Source organism: Podarcis erhardii (assembly GCF_964252035.2).
Source record: "Podarcis erhardii genome assembly, chromosome: 14".
Taxonomy (NCBI): domain Eukaryota; kingdom Metazoa; phylum Chordata; class Lepidosauria; order Squamata; family Lacertidae; genus Podarcis; species Podarcis erhardii.
Genome location: NC_138503.1, coordinates 26,163,604 through 26,178,400, shown reverse-complemented (window position 1 = coordinate 26,178,400; position 14,797 = coordinate 26,163,604). Strand labels below are relative to the sequence as shown.

Here is a 14,797-nt window from a genome sequence, read left to right as displayed (position 1 = left end):
AGTCAGTTGAGGCTTTTACATGGTACTGTCAATAAGTCACCTTCTGGCAAAGCCAGTTGCAGACTGGAGCCCTATATAATGAGAGCTTTCCTTGGGATCTCTGTAATTTCTTATCAAGTCAGATTTATTTATAGGAAATAGAGCAAAAAATCTTTGTGTCAAAGTAAAACTAAGGGCAAGGAAGATTGACTGCCCTGTCCCACTTCTGTGCACAAATCATTTGTTTTGCTCGTTTCCCCCCAAATTGATAGACTGGGCTCTTGCGCTTTATAAAATCTAAATATCCTGAACTAGGACTAGCTGGGTCCTATGCATGCTTGCTGACAAGTTTGATCCACACAGTATATTTAAAGCACATCCAGTGCACATTTAAAACACATAACTTCCTCAAAAGATTATTTGGAGCTGTAGTTTGCCTTATAGAGCCATCGTTCCCTGCGACCTTAACAAACTGCAGTTCCCCTTACTCTTTGAGGGAAGTTATGTTGTTGTTTAGTGCTCTGGTCCATGGGGTCACGAAGAGTTGGACACGATTAAATGACTAAACAACAACAACGTGTGATTTAAATGTGCATCAGATGTGCTTTAAATGTATGGTGTAGAACTGCTCTGAGTCCCACAGGCAGAACAATTTTATGAAGGTCCTTGGGGTGAATGGGGGGGGGGAGTGTCAGTGACGGAGGCAACACCACTCCCTCAGTTCTGCTAGGCTTGTGGCAGCCTGGATGGAAGCTGGGGAACAGCTTTATTCCTTCTGTCCTCCCCTTTTTAAAAGAGTTTTACTTTCTTAAAAATGTTTATCCCATTGGTTTTTATGGGAGGGGGGGGGAACCAACATACTCCCTTTCAAACCATGCCACCATCTGAGCACTGATGATGGTGGAATAACAGTGGCAGACTTTGCTGCCACCATGACAAGCCCTCTGACATCAAACCTGCCTCTTCACTGGCAGAAGGGCAGGTCTGCAACATCCAACAGCCCATCAGACGGTAGGACCCAAACCAGTGGATTCAGATTACAAGAACATTCTGACTGGAAGAACTTTCTGATGGCAAGAGCTGTTTGACAGTGGAATGGACTACTTTGGGAGGTGGTGCACTCTTCTTCATTGGAGGTTTTTAAGCAGAGGTTGGATGGCCAACTCATGGATTATTTAAGCTGTGATTCCTGCATTGCAGGGGGTTGGGCTAAATTACCTTTTGGGCCCATTCCAACTTGGAAGTCCTGTGATTTGGGCCCCCTGTCTGGGATCTTAGGCTTGCTCCATAAATTCAGCAGGACTTATCTGCAAATAAGGGTTTGCTCGCATAGCTAAATGCGACTCCAACTCTACCATTCCATGATTCTATGAAAAGAGGGCATTGATGTAGTGTTTGATTTAAACATATTGCTTCAGCTTTCCAGAAATGAAATCAGAGGTTCTTGAGCAACAATCATATGTCATAGCAGGAGGCTGAAATGACCCAATCTTAAGTAGTTTTTGGAACATTGAGTCTTGTAGCTGGAAATGGGACTCGTAGGATGTTTTGACATTCCACAGGAGAGGAAAGAAAAACATTTATTTTTATCTTTAAAAGTGTAAAAGTGCTAAGATTAGGTAAAACTATAATTTTTCAGAAATGGACTCTATAATAATTGCAAGTTTAGTCAGTAAGAAACTAGCTTAAGTAGGAGACCTCATTAAATTCTGTTTTCAAAACCTGCAATTCACTAATATCCTAGCCTGCCTCATCTTTGAGAATTAAAAATTTAGAAGGAGGATTAGCTTGTTTTATAGAGATTGGATGGAGAGGACTGCACTTTTCAGCTTGGGGATGAGTCATCTCTGTTTTCTTTTCTCTGTTCTGCCAGAGTGTCTGGTTGGCTTTATACAACTGGGCAACCTCCATGCATCTGCTTAAAATGGTGAGTGGGAGGGGGAGACTACTTTTCAGAGGAGTAATTAAATTTCGAGGGAAAGCATTTGAAATTGTATTGATTTATTTCAATTAAAAACAAATCTCTTGACCCTTTTTATACATAAGCTAACACCCGCATTAAGGGTTTGTGTGTGTCTGTGGAAACAGGAAAAATATATCCCTGAGCAGATGCAGGAAGATTTTGTACAAGCTCATCCGCCCTGTTTCAGGCCAGTCTCTCTGTCTTGTTTTGTCCAGAGCCCAAGTATTCTGTTATCTGTCTCCACCTAATCAATATAATATTGACACTGATGGATGTGGCATGTGCTGTTATGGTGACAGAAAGTATCTCCTCTTGTGTATCCACATGATCTTTCCTTTAGTGGCCATAAAGCGTGCCATGAATCTATGTTGACTTTCCATTTCAGTACATCTATACTGTACTACAGACTTTAAAAAAAGTCATTCAGTCTCCGAAGGGGACCTTGTGAATCGTAGTTCTGTGCAGTGGCTAGGGATCTCTTAAGATAAATCTGTTAGCCAAAGGAAAAATAAGAGCCATAATGTCAATACGTTTATATCCAGTGCCTGGATATAAACTGCTGCTGAATTCTGCTATCAGTAACAAATTCTGCAGTTATTTTATGCTTGCACAGAATCTGTATCAAAGTAACAAAAGCTGTCTGTTCATAAATTGACCATATTATTAGTAGCATGTGGTTTCCTGTTTTAACCTTTAGGATTTCTTAGATTGTTACATGGTAGAACTCATGTTCTCAGCTGGGTTTGAACTAGGAGGATAATAGACAATAGATAACCCTGATCTAAATGCTACAATAAGCCAAAATGAGTTGCTGCTCTTTGTGGTTAGTGACGTTTCGGAAGTCCAAAAAGGGAAGGAAGTTTCCTGTGATGAGGCAGGATGGATATCTGAGAGACTTTGGCATTGCTCAACAGATAACATGATGAGTGTCTTTTTTAAAGGTTTGTGTCAGGCCGTCTGTCTTCTATTGTTGGCTTTCAAAAACTTCACGTTGGGTTTTGCATGCACCCACAGAATGAATCTGAGTGAGCAGGGGGAAAAGAGAAGTTTATACTGGTGCTTGAATAATTTATTGATTCAAGTATGCTTGCCAACAGGTTAAAAAAAAGAGGTCTTCTGCAATGTAATAACTATCAGTAAATGCAGAATAAAATCAATCAGACAATAACAATGCCATCACTGAATGGCTGGGATAACAGCTATTAGGCCATTAGAGTACAAAGTGGATAAAATGATGAGTGACTGTTACGCAATATATGTCAATAATATAAATAAAACATCAAGGCTGCCCTGATAGAGCCATCATAGCCTATCCTGTATACACACATTTTCTTGTTCTATTTTAGTCACTGTTCACACAGTGCTGCAGGGTTTTAAGGTACCACAAAAGCCTGGCAAACTGTTTAATCAGATCAGATGGTGAGATGAGGGTGTGTACCATGAGTGATAGTGCCTTTCTCGTGCTACTTTCAGCTCTGAAAAATCTACTGCCTATTTCCAGCTCCAGTCTGTCTCCAAGCTGTCTTCACGCACTGGTAATTCGTAGTCTAACCCAGTTCTTTCTCCCTTGGTTCTTCAGAACAGCCTGTTTACAATTTAAAGAATGCTTTGTGTTTGTCCATTATACACTCTGATATTTCCATGAGGAAGACGTTTGTGTTGTTCGCTCTGCTTTTACCCACTGCTCTAAAAAGGGGGGGGGGCGGACACTGGGCAAGTGACTAAGCTCTGTTGCATCATTTAAGCTGTTAAGAGCAGATGCTTATATAATGCCCTGTAGCTTTGGGAGTGTTTCGTTTCATTGGCCCAAGACACTTGTGATTGTTGAGGATAGGTTTTCATTTGAATTAACATTTAATATACAGAAGGTGTGCTCCCGAAGATGTTGGTGCTGGTAAATATTCCCTTCCTTTATTTTGATAAGTAATTCAGTTTATTACAAAGATAACTCACTACCGTGGCAAGTGTGTGAGCTTGTGGGCCTCACATCTGTGCAAGCACATTAAACTCAACAAGCTGTTCATAAGCTAGCACATTTGTGCTGACATTATTGAAACTGGAACTTGGGTATGTAAGCCATGTGCATATTTCATTATAAAGGAGAGAGAAAAATCTGTTTTACGTAGAAGAAAACTTGGCAGTGGCATCAGAGAAAAATGTAATGCTTTTCAGTGTACTCTTAAAGGTTGGTGGTTTTCAGAAACCTTTCAGTTTTACCATATCCCACATTTCTTTCATCCCTTGCTAGCCAGATCGTTCTGTGATGGAAGATGGAAGACAGAGGGGCCCGTGTTGCTGACTACTTTGTTGTGGCAGGATTGACTGATATTTCAAAACCACTAGAGGAGGAAATCCACTTCAACGATGCTTGTCACAAGCTTGCAAAGCCAAAAGAGCCAATCACAGATGTGGCGGTGATAATTAAATCTCTGGGGGAGGAAGTGCCTCATGGATACAAATGCATAGATGTTACTCCATCAGGACTGTCAGCAGATCTCAACAATGGCAGCCTTGTGGGACCACAAATATATCTATGCTACAGGAGAGGGAGAAACAAGCCCCCACTTACTGACTTGGGGTGAGTAAACTTTATTAATGTTGCTTTAAATATATATATTTAAATATTGATATATATATCAAAAAACGAATATATATATATATTCAAGTTGCACTACTAAGGAATAGAGCTGCTAACTTTTACAGTGGTGCCTCGCAAGACGAAATTAATTTGTTCCGCGAGTTTTTTCGTCTTGCGATTTTTTTCGTCTTGCGAAGCACGGACTTTGGAAAAGCTTCAAAAATCACCAAAGTCTTCAAAAACCTCAAAAAAGGCTACCACACCGCGTGCTATGAGTTGCTCCTCGAAGTGAATGCACGGTTTTAAGAAAAAGGAAACAAACTTGCAAGACAAAGGAAACAAACTTGCAAGACATTTTCATCTTGCGAAGCAAGCCCATAGGGAAATCCGTCTTGCGAAGCAACTCAAAAAACGAAAAACTCTTTCGTTTTGCGAATTTTTCATCTTACGAGGCATTCGTCTTGCGAGGTACCACTGTATTTAAAAAACATTGGTCCGTTAGGTTTTGTTTGGAGGCAACAATCCTGATGGATACAGAATCATAGAATTGTAGAATTGTAGAGCTGGCAGTTCAGGGGAGAAACTGGAGTGGGGTCTGCTCTGAGGTGGGGTGCAGGTGGGACTGTGTTGCTGACCTTCCTTCCCAGTGCCGTGTGTCACTGCCACTTACCGAGATGTGGAAGTGAAAGAGCAAGGCAGCAGGAGCTTGGCGCACTGCCAGTTCAGTGCAGACACAGTGTCAGAAGCCTTGGATTGGTTCTGCAGTTGCACCTGTGCTGAGCATGTCATTCATGCAACCCAACCTTTGCTGCTTCATGAATGGAGCATAGTTGACTGTGGTCTATTATGGGCAGAGCCTAGCAGGATTCCTTCCCACTCTCTGCAATACTCCTTACCTCTTGTTTCTAAAAACCTGTCCTTGTGTTTTTGGGTATGTCTTCTGTCTAGGGTTTTATATGATGGGAAAGAGAGATTAAAACAGGGTTGTGAAATCATCCAAGCCACTCCGCATGGCCGCCCTGCAAATATCAGCGGTGGTGCTTCATCGCAAAAAGTATACATCACATTCCGAAGAGCCTTGGAGAACATGACTCAGAATACCTTGGCTGTCACAGACATCTGCATAATTATACCAAGTAAGGGAGAAACCCCACCACACACATTCTGCAAGGTTGACAAGAATCTGAACAGCAGTATGGTAAGGTGGACTTTTGGATTTGTAGAAAATACTGTTTAATGGATTTATAATGCTTACAATATAGTTGTCGTTATTATTTAATTTATATACCTCTTAAGGACAAAATAGGCTTTTAAGTGGTTTACAAAGCATAACATTCAGTTACCAGTTGGCATTAAAAAAAACCAGGTTGGAGTAGACATATATATTTCTAATTAATCCTACTCTCCTGTAAGATTCCAGAGGATCTGTGCCAGTTTCTTCTTCATGTCTCAACAATGTCAACTTCTCATGAGCAATCCATAATCCCTTGAAGGGTTCTCTGTTGTGTTGTAGTGTTATCTGCTCTTTTCCCTATGGACAATGGTATAAATTAAATGCTGCAAGCAGCTTTTTATGAAGTTATCTGTGCAGTCCTAAGGCAAGTACTTAAAAAAAAAGTAAGACTTGCTTTGCTGGATAGACTAAGACACACCTAGGTGGAATCAACACACATATAAAAAACGCTGTGAAAATGTTTTTTTAAAAAGTGTTTTGAAAAATACATTGAATTTTGCATAGCTCACTGACGGCTTCTAGTGTCACATTTGTATATTGCACTTTACAACACATTTAAAGTTTTATTTGCAGCTGTGTAGCTGAGTCCCTAGTTAATTCACCTCCGTCAACCATATACTTCTGGAAGCTCAGTAGGGAGACACAAAATTGCAAAATAGTTTCCCCCTCTTCTTTACTCCCAGCATCTGATAATGAGACGTAGGCTGCCTATGAATATGGAGGCTCAGTTGTTGTTGAATAATATATTGAATACATTATTTTTGTCGCATCAACATGATTGAAGAGTTCTCTTTCTTTAAGTCTTCCTGCTACTCATTATCAAAGTAATAATTGTTGGCATACTCTATAAAACTTCCCTCAAGTCCTCTTTGCTGTCACAATGTTAATGAATCCAATCTACACCATTTTCTGATGCCTGTTAGTTACACAGAACACTGGGAAAGCACTTCTTGCAGGCCTTCCATATGAATAGTCAATTGCACAAAAAGTATATAAGATACCATTACTTGGTTTTCAGTAGAATATTTTAAATGCAAGTTAAATTGAATGGATTTCTGGTGATAGCATTTGTTCAATAGAAACAGTATGATTTAGGTGCACTGTGGCATGAAAGCCTGTGGTTAATGCACTGCTCTTTTCCATCATTTTTGCTTTTGTGTGATCAAATCATTGTCAAGTTATTTGATTTTTTTAAAGCCCCTTTTATTTATTTTTTGCAAGCCCTTCTCATGTGTATTTAAACTGAAAATTTTTATTTATCTCACTGGGCCATAGTGCTATTTTTCAATGATAAATTGTTGTTATGCCACTTTCTAGGATAAAAGAAAAGGCAGAGAATCACGTGTGTGTTGGAGGGGTAGGAGGAACTATGATATACAAAGGGTAGCTTAGAAGACAGTTCTTAAAATGCTTCAAATTATGGACTCAGTTAAAACACATTCCAGAATTCATGGGTATTTGAAGTAGGAATGTATGCTGTGTTCTGAGCAAGCCTCTGGAATAGGGTTTTTACATCTTTCATGATTTTCACTTATGGCACATAATCATTTGTTTTGCAATAAGTAGGAGCTGCACAAGGTTTTTTATAAACTGAAGTTATTAAAATGCTACTGAAATCAGTGGAAATGAATATTTACTTCTCATTTCTCTGGTATGAATGCTGTCTGAGCTACTCCAAAACATATACAAAATCTGAGCAAGCTACAAAATCAAGTGTATTTCATTTGTAGTACCCATTATGGCTTATGTAGTGCATGAAAATACTCATTTTACATTCCAAAAGTGTGCTGCAGATGTTGGTAGCCCCCTCTTTTTTATTCTTGTCTTCCTTTGTGTTTACCAATGGTGACAAAATTTATCAGAATACTATAAATTTCTGTTTACCTGACACATTGCCAGCAGCAGAGAGAAGTTGGTACTGTTCAAAAATTATGAAATTGTATGAGATTTTGTGCTAAAAATGAGTCATAGAGTGAAAAATTACAGGTTAAGAGACTCAAGCATGGTTATAGAATACTTAAACATCAGCATGAATCAAGTGAAAGGGCTTGCCCAGGAAAATAGTTTGTGTTTTTTTTTACCTTAAGTCGGGTTCTTTAATCTGACACACGAGTGCTTCCATTATTCATTACAATCATTGAATTGATTTTAAAGGAGTATAATTTGACCTTTTACAAGTTGTCTGATCAGGCTTGTTTATCCTTCCCACTTGTGGCATTGTACTCTTGTCTTTCTACATTGCCTAGTCAACTAATTCACCCTGTTCTGCACTTCTCTTGCAGTGGGGCTCAGCAGTATACTTGTGCTATAAGAAGTCTGTGGCAAAAACAAACACCATATCATACAAAGCTGGTAAGTCATCTGTAGGTTTTATTTATTTATAATACAGTAATGCTTATTGGCTGCATATAGTAGACCAATTTTATTTATGGATTAATTCTTTTATAGATAGGTAGCCGTGTTGGTCTGCCATAGTCAAAACAAAACAAATTCCTTCCAGTAGCACCTTAAAGACCAACTAAGTCAGTTCTTGGTATGAGCTTTCGTGTGCATTTTGTAAGAATTTTGTAATTCTTTTATGTAAGCTTAGACTGGATTTGCACTGACGTGGGAAAATTCTGTAATATCAAGAAGACCAAGAATGTTATGTCACTTTGAGAGGCAGGCAGCCTACGCACTATGCATTTAAAGCACACTCCACACACACACACACACACACACACAGTCCTTGGAATTGTAGTTTACCTGAAACAGACCTACAATTTCCATCACCCTTAACAAACTACAGTTCCTAGGATTTAGGGTGTGTGTGTTGTGGAGTGTGAGGAAGAAGACATGCTTTAAATGTGTGGTGTGTACACATTCTCATTTATGACAAACAGGATCAAGACTTGGTTCTGTGGGCCTGGAGGGACTTCGGAGGTTGTTTATTTATTATATTTTTATTTCATTTTCTGGACCATTCTTGACTTCTAAAGTAGCTCATATTAATGACATTTTTTTAAAAAGAGAGACAGGCCCTGTCACCAAGCTTACAAACTAAACAGATGAGATGCAAACAAAGAGAAGGGAAGGGGAGCAGAAGTAAAAGGCAGAGGAGGGAGGTCCAATTTTCAAGGCCAAAATGAAATGGTAAGCTATACGCAGGCCTTCATATTCCATGCTGCCCACATTCTTCTTCCCTTGTTGGGGAATTTGACTTGCAGTTACTTTTCATGAAAAGCTTTCTCTTCCCCCACTTCTCTGTGTAGCAAACCACTTTTGGAATTAATGGGAGGTCCAGTAATGGTTTTTGATACGGCATAATGGGTGGTCTTTCGTTGCTATGCTCTTGTAAAACAAAATGAGGGGGAATGCACAACCCTGAGTCACTTTAATTGGTATCTTTTGGAAGCACACAGGTACATCTGCCAAGTACAGAGGCTCATCCTCTCTCTGGAGCTTGCCTGGGCAAGCCCAGTTAAAATGAACGCAGCATCGCTTAGGAGGCTTTTATCCAGTATGCCTTCTATTGAATAAGCAGAATGAAATGTTGAGTTATTTTGATTTCATTGCTGGGAAATTGGATTGCATTGACTGGAGGAGCTGTGAAACCAGTTCAAGTGGCAATGCTGTCTGTAATAGGACCGATGTGGTTCAGCAGATAGAACAGGGGTTGTCAGTGTGTTTCCCATGGCATAAGTCCTTCTCGGACCATGTTTTTGTTTTGTTTTTAATTTCCTTTTTTGTTAACTTACCAGCTCATGTTCTTCTGCATGTCTGCAGAGTCCACCTAGTATGCAGAGGCTCCAGATTTCTTTCTGAGAGGCCCTGTGTTGCTGCCAAACTTGTAGGAACCCGAGTTCAGTATTAGTAGGAGCAAGTGGGGACTTGCAACAGTCCTCAACCCTAAAAGGAGTGTTCCTATTCAGGACTTTTGGCATTCTGGAAAAGGATCCTCAATGATCCCTTCAGGGCTTGCAGAAAGCTAGAAGGAAGGATTCAGGAGCAGAAAGGGAGAAAGGACACCTTTTAATTTCTTCCCATTTGAAAATGTCTCCTCATGGCTGGCCCTGCCATAGGACAGAGTTCAAAATATACGAATAAGCCACTTCAAAATGATGTATATATCATACAACACATCTCACAAAATATACAAGTAACTACAAGTTGTTATATGCATCAGAGTCAAACAAAGAATCAAACAAATAAATGAATAGCGAGGAACGCCAAGCCATCTCTCAAAGGAAGCCGTTTCACAAAAGTCTCAAAGGAAGACGTCTCTCTGAAGTCTCAAAAGGACAGTGTATCAAGAATAGTTCAACTGTTTCAGAATAAAGTCTTCCTCAGTGAATAATGAAATATTCATACTAGTGGGGAATCATGCTAGTGGATCAGTGATCACTGGATAGTGTAGCTGCAACACAGGGGTTTGTGTTTGTTCATAGGGCAGAGTTTGACAGCCACCTCGGGTGGCAGATGTTGGTAGGGGCAGGGAATGTGGCAACATGTTGGAGGATTGAGCTTTGGACACCCCACAGCCAGCCCCATACTCCCTAAGCTAGCCTGCTGGCCTCAGATGTGGTGGAGGATGCTTTGTGTTTGAAGTAATATTCAGCTGCTGGCCTGGTTGGTACACAGAATGGGGGAAGGGGCATCATTGTGTTTTTTGCCTCAGGCAGCAAAACTTATTGGGTCAACCCTGCTTCTCCTATTGTGTTATGTAGTGCTAAAGGACATAGTCTTGGGACTGCCAGCCAGCCCCAAACATGAGAGTATTTGTCAGGGAAGAGTTAGAAGTTTCCAGTTTCTCAGAGGGAGAAAGCATACCCCAAAGGGGGAAGGAGAGCAGTGAATCTAATAGAAAAGAGCAACAGGAACAACAGGGAGGGACCGGCTGTTCACAGGAAAGGCAAAGGTTAAGTTCTAGCTCAGATTCAGAGGAGGGGAGATACAAGCCAGCTCTAGCCAGGAGGTTAGAAAAAAGAGCGGGAAAGCAAGGGGAAGGGTGCCTTCGCCATTTTGAGAGTGGCTGGTCAGGGAGAAGCAGAGCTCAGAAGGTATCTGAAATAAGTGACTCTGAGGAATAATAGTTAAGAACCGTTTATAAGATTGTTTTGTTAATACGCAGTAAAAAGTTATAAAAGAACAAGAAGCGTGTGTGGTGATCTGAAGAGGACAACGAACAGTCCTGACAGTATTAATGCTATATTACCAAAAGAAAATGTTTCCGTTTTTTCCTGCCTCCTTTGTAACCTTGTGATACGCACCTGCCACCCCACCTGCTTTACTCCAAGCCAAGGATGCTATAAGCCAGGGGACAGCAAACATTTTCAGCAGAGGGCTGGTCCACTGTCCCTCAGACCTTGTAGGGGGCTGGACTATATTTTTTGTGGGGGAGGGAATGAACAAATTCCTATGTCCCACAAATAACCCAGAGATGCATTTTAAATAAAAACACACATTCTACTCAGGTAAAAACACCAGGCAGGCCCCACAAATAACCCAGAGGTGCATTTTAAATAAAAGGACACATTCTACTCATGTAAAAATATGCTGATTCCTGGACCGTCCGCGGGCCAGATTTAGAAGGCAGTTGGGCTGGATCTGGCCCCCGGGCCTTAGTTTGCCTACCCATGCTATAAGCTATTTGGCAAATTCCCTCTATTTATATTCCTTTCCCTCCCCACCCACCTAACAGACTTGCAACCTTCTGTGTCTCAACTATCCTCTACGTTTTATAAGTCTTGGAAGCCACTGTGTGTTGGCCCCCATCCAGCTGTTTGTTGCTGTTTTTAAAGTATTTTTCTTTTATAAACTAATATTCCTGGGAGCATGAAAAAGCTATTTATTTATTTATTTATTTATTTATTTATTTATTTATTTATTTATTTATTTAGCTAGCAGCCCTGTTTTCCTTTCAAATGGATAGGCATTGGACCACCCAAGTTTGGTATTAGAAGGGATGGTGATGATGCAGAAATTATACATGTCAAAACAAGAAACAGTGAAACTGTAGTCCTAAAAGACACAAAAAAATTCCAAATACAAATCAAGCAACATCATTAAAAACTGGATTGCACTCCACAGCCCAAAGCTTTCCTGAATAAAGTGTTTATTTTACATTCTCACTGGATCATTTGATGATGGCTAAGGACGATATTCCTTAATTTGTCAACAAGGTCAGAAATAAATGAGGTATATTGAAATTACCTCAAGCAAAATTTTTTATTGAACGATATCAACAGTGGATAGATCGCAGTTTGACAATCTTGAGCTTTGAATTTTCCTTATTTGCTCTAATTGGGGCAATTTAAATTTCTGCTGTGTTGCTTGATTTAAAAGATGAAGGGTTTTTAATAATTTTTTGTATATTTTTGGAATGCTCAATATGGTGCTAATGTTCAATTGAGAGCTTAATTCCTTTTAGACTGATACGTGTAGTTTTTCTTTAATTTTGTGGTGTTGGCCTTCATAATTTTTCAGGAGTATGGTTAAACTGGATCTCATGTGACTTGGAAGTAAATACCATAGAATTAAATGGTCTTATTCCCAAGTAGATGTGTGTAGGATTGTGCCCTTAGCTGAAGTAAGACCTGTTTAATTCAGACTTGTTTGTGAGTAGGCATGCAAAGGATTGCATTTGTTGTGCAGGGAAGCATAGAAGTTGGGAAAATAAACTCTTAGCATGCTTCTTAATAGTTCGGTGTGTTACATAAGGAATGGTTTTTCTAGTATGCTCAGTGGAGTTCAGGTTTATCAGTAATATAAAAAATTGTTTCTCCAGGTCTAATATGCAGATATCCAGAAGACGACTACGATTCATTTCCCTTACCGGAATCAGTACCTCTTTTTTGCCTTCCAATGGGGGCAACTATTGAATGTTGGCCGTCTAATAGCAAGTATCCCCTCCCAGTGTTTTCTACATTTGTACTAACTGGAGCTTCAGCTGAAAAGGTAAGGATAAGTTTGTCAGCAAGTATAATTTTCCAAGTACAGCTTGTTCTTTTATTTTATTTTGTTGCTGTTGTTCTTTCATTTTTCTGAGTCTGAGGAATTAATCAGAAAATGTTTGAAAGCTTGAAAATTCTTCCTGCAATGACTTCACATGGTGATTAATGCTAGACTTAAACTGATTTGATCATTATTCCTTCTCCATGAGGAGCACTGGAAGCTGTAGTTCTGTGATGGGGAGTTAGGGATCTAACAGAGCAGGGTCAGCTCCAGAACAGAGGAGCCCCAGGCAAAGAGACCTTGGGAGGCCCCCTCCTCTCTTGGTAGAACAGGATGGGCTTACCTGGCAACACTGCTGTGTTGGGTGGATGGAGACAAGATTTACATCTCCCATAATGCCTCTCAGCAAAATACTTTGGAGGCATTGGGAGAAATTATAATGGCCACTAGACCTTAAGTGCCATATCTGATGTGGCATTAATGCCCCTCATCATGCCACCTGCCCAGGAACACATTGCGACCCAGCTATTGAGACATACATTTTAAGAAGTTGTCCATTAACCTTAAACTGCTTATAGTGCTGCATGTATGCACAAAACAACTTTTTATTGCACCTTTACTTACATTTTTAGTTCTCTGAGTTGCTTAAATTGTTTTCATAGTATTTCCAGAAGTGCAGTACATTAAAGTAAAGCTATTTGATAAATGTACATATTCTGGAGTCCTTTGCCTTTGGTCTGAAGCAAACGCATGGAGAACAAGCATGTTCATTAAATCACATATTTTGTTGTTTGCAGGTCTATGGTGCTGCGATACAGTTCTATGAAACCTATTCTGAAGAGAATCTCACAGAAAAGCAGAAATCTCAGTTGGGTTTAGTGGCTACTCCTGATGGGAAGTCTGCTAGCTCCAAAACAGTCCAGACGAATAAATGCATCTGCCTTCTTTCTCACTGGCCATTCTTTGATGCTTTCAAGAAATTTCTTACTTTTCTATATCGTTATTCTATCTCTGGTCCACATGTCCTGCCCATTGAGAAGTAAGTTCTGTAGGATATTTTGTCCATTTCACATCAGTGCTATTGTAGAACAATTTTATTAATTGAGACTGGCCACTGGTCGCAGCTGAGAGTGCATTCTGCCTAGCCAGTAGCCAGCTGGGCTCATTGCTAGCTTGAGTCAGACCTTGCACCAAACCTGTTTTAAGTAATCTTAAGTATGGGTTCATTTAGATATAATGCCAAATCATGGTTTGATGATACAGGAACAAACTTGGAATAAGGAGATACTCCCAACAAGAAACTTCCTGAGTGGGGCAGAGTCACTGTGCTTGTTTCTCAGCAGGTGGGTCATTGTTGCTTACTGGGAAGGGGGTGAGCAAGGCAGTGGTGAGGTCAGTGCAGTGCAAATGCACCAGCAGATCCAATCTGGTGCTGCCTGGTGGTGTGTTGCACCCCACCAACCTCTCTGCCACCTCTTCTCTCCTGCTAATCTGTAGTGACCCACCTGCTGGAAAGCTAGCAGAGCTAATTCTGTTCCCAGCAGGTTGCTAAATTGTTCCCCATAGCTTGCCCCTACCCTTTGTGCCTCCATGGAACACACAGGTCATTATGGAAAACTCTGCACTGATTTAAACAAACACAATTGAATAGAGCCTATCTGCTAAAAAATGTTTTAATGCTTTTTGTATGCTGGATGTACACTGGCATCCTGTATTCCATAAATGGATTAAATTTATTAAGCTGAAATAATTATTTCTTCTTTCACAGGCATATTTCCCACTTTATGCACAAAGTTCCTTTTCCATCCCCTCAGAGGCCAAGAATTTTAGTCCAGGCAAGTGTAAATTTGCCCTTTACTGTCCACATGTTGTTCTAGTTTCAGCAGGTTCATGCATGTATATGCATCACTAGATTACATGAAGGTTTTGTAGGTGACTGTGTAAACTCATTCAGTTGAAAAGCAATGTGCCAGTGACACAATGGGTCAGCGTGTCTTGCTGTTAAGGTTGGTTGTTCAAGCTCATCCAGGGATGGCTGTGGGCAGGATTCCTGCACTGCAGGGAGTTGGACTAGATGACCCTTGGGTTTCCTTCCAACTCTACAATTCTA

At 40.3% G+C, this 14,797-nt stretch overlaps 1 protein-coding gene across 2 annotated transcripts in view; it reads left to right on the top strand.

Moving 5' to 3' along the window:
- The window catches only part of DENND4A (DENN domain containing 4A), a 63,792-nt gene that overhangs the window by 5,720 nt on the left and 43,275 nt on the right, over window positions 1-14,797 (top strand). The window contains exons 2-7 of one of the 2 annotated variants that reach the window (XM_081838642.1): window positions 4,191-4,520; window positions 5,469-5,718; window positions 8,037-8,106; window positions 12,521-12,690; window positions 13,485-13,726; window positions 14,456-14,522. In XM_081838642.1, coding sequence (XP_081694768.1) covers window positions 4,213-4,520; window positions 5,469-5,718; window positions 8,037-8,106; window positions 12,521-12,690; window positions 13,485-13,726; window positions 14,456-14,522 — 1,107 coding nt within the window. In that variant the 5' untranslated portion in view covers window positions 4,191-4,212. The remainder of the gene's footprint in view (window positions 1-4,190; window positions 4,521-5,468; window positions 5,719-8,036; window positions 8,107-12,520; window positions 12,691-13,484; window positions 13,727-14,455; window positions 14,523-14,797) is intronic. The other variant, XM_081838643.1, reaches the window with a different exon arrangement.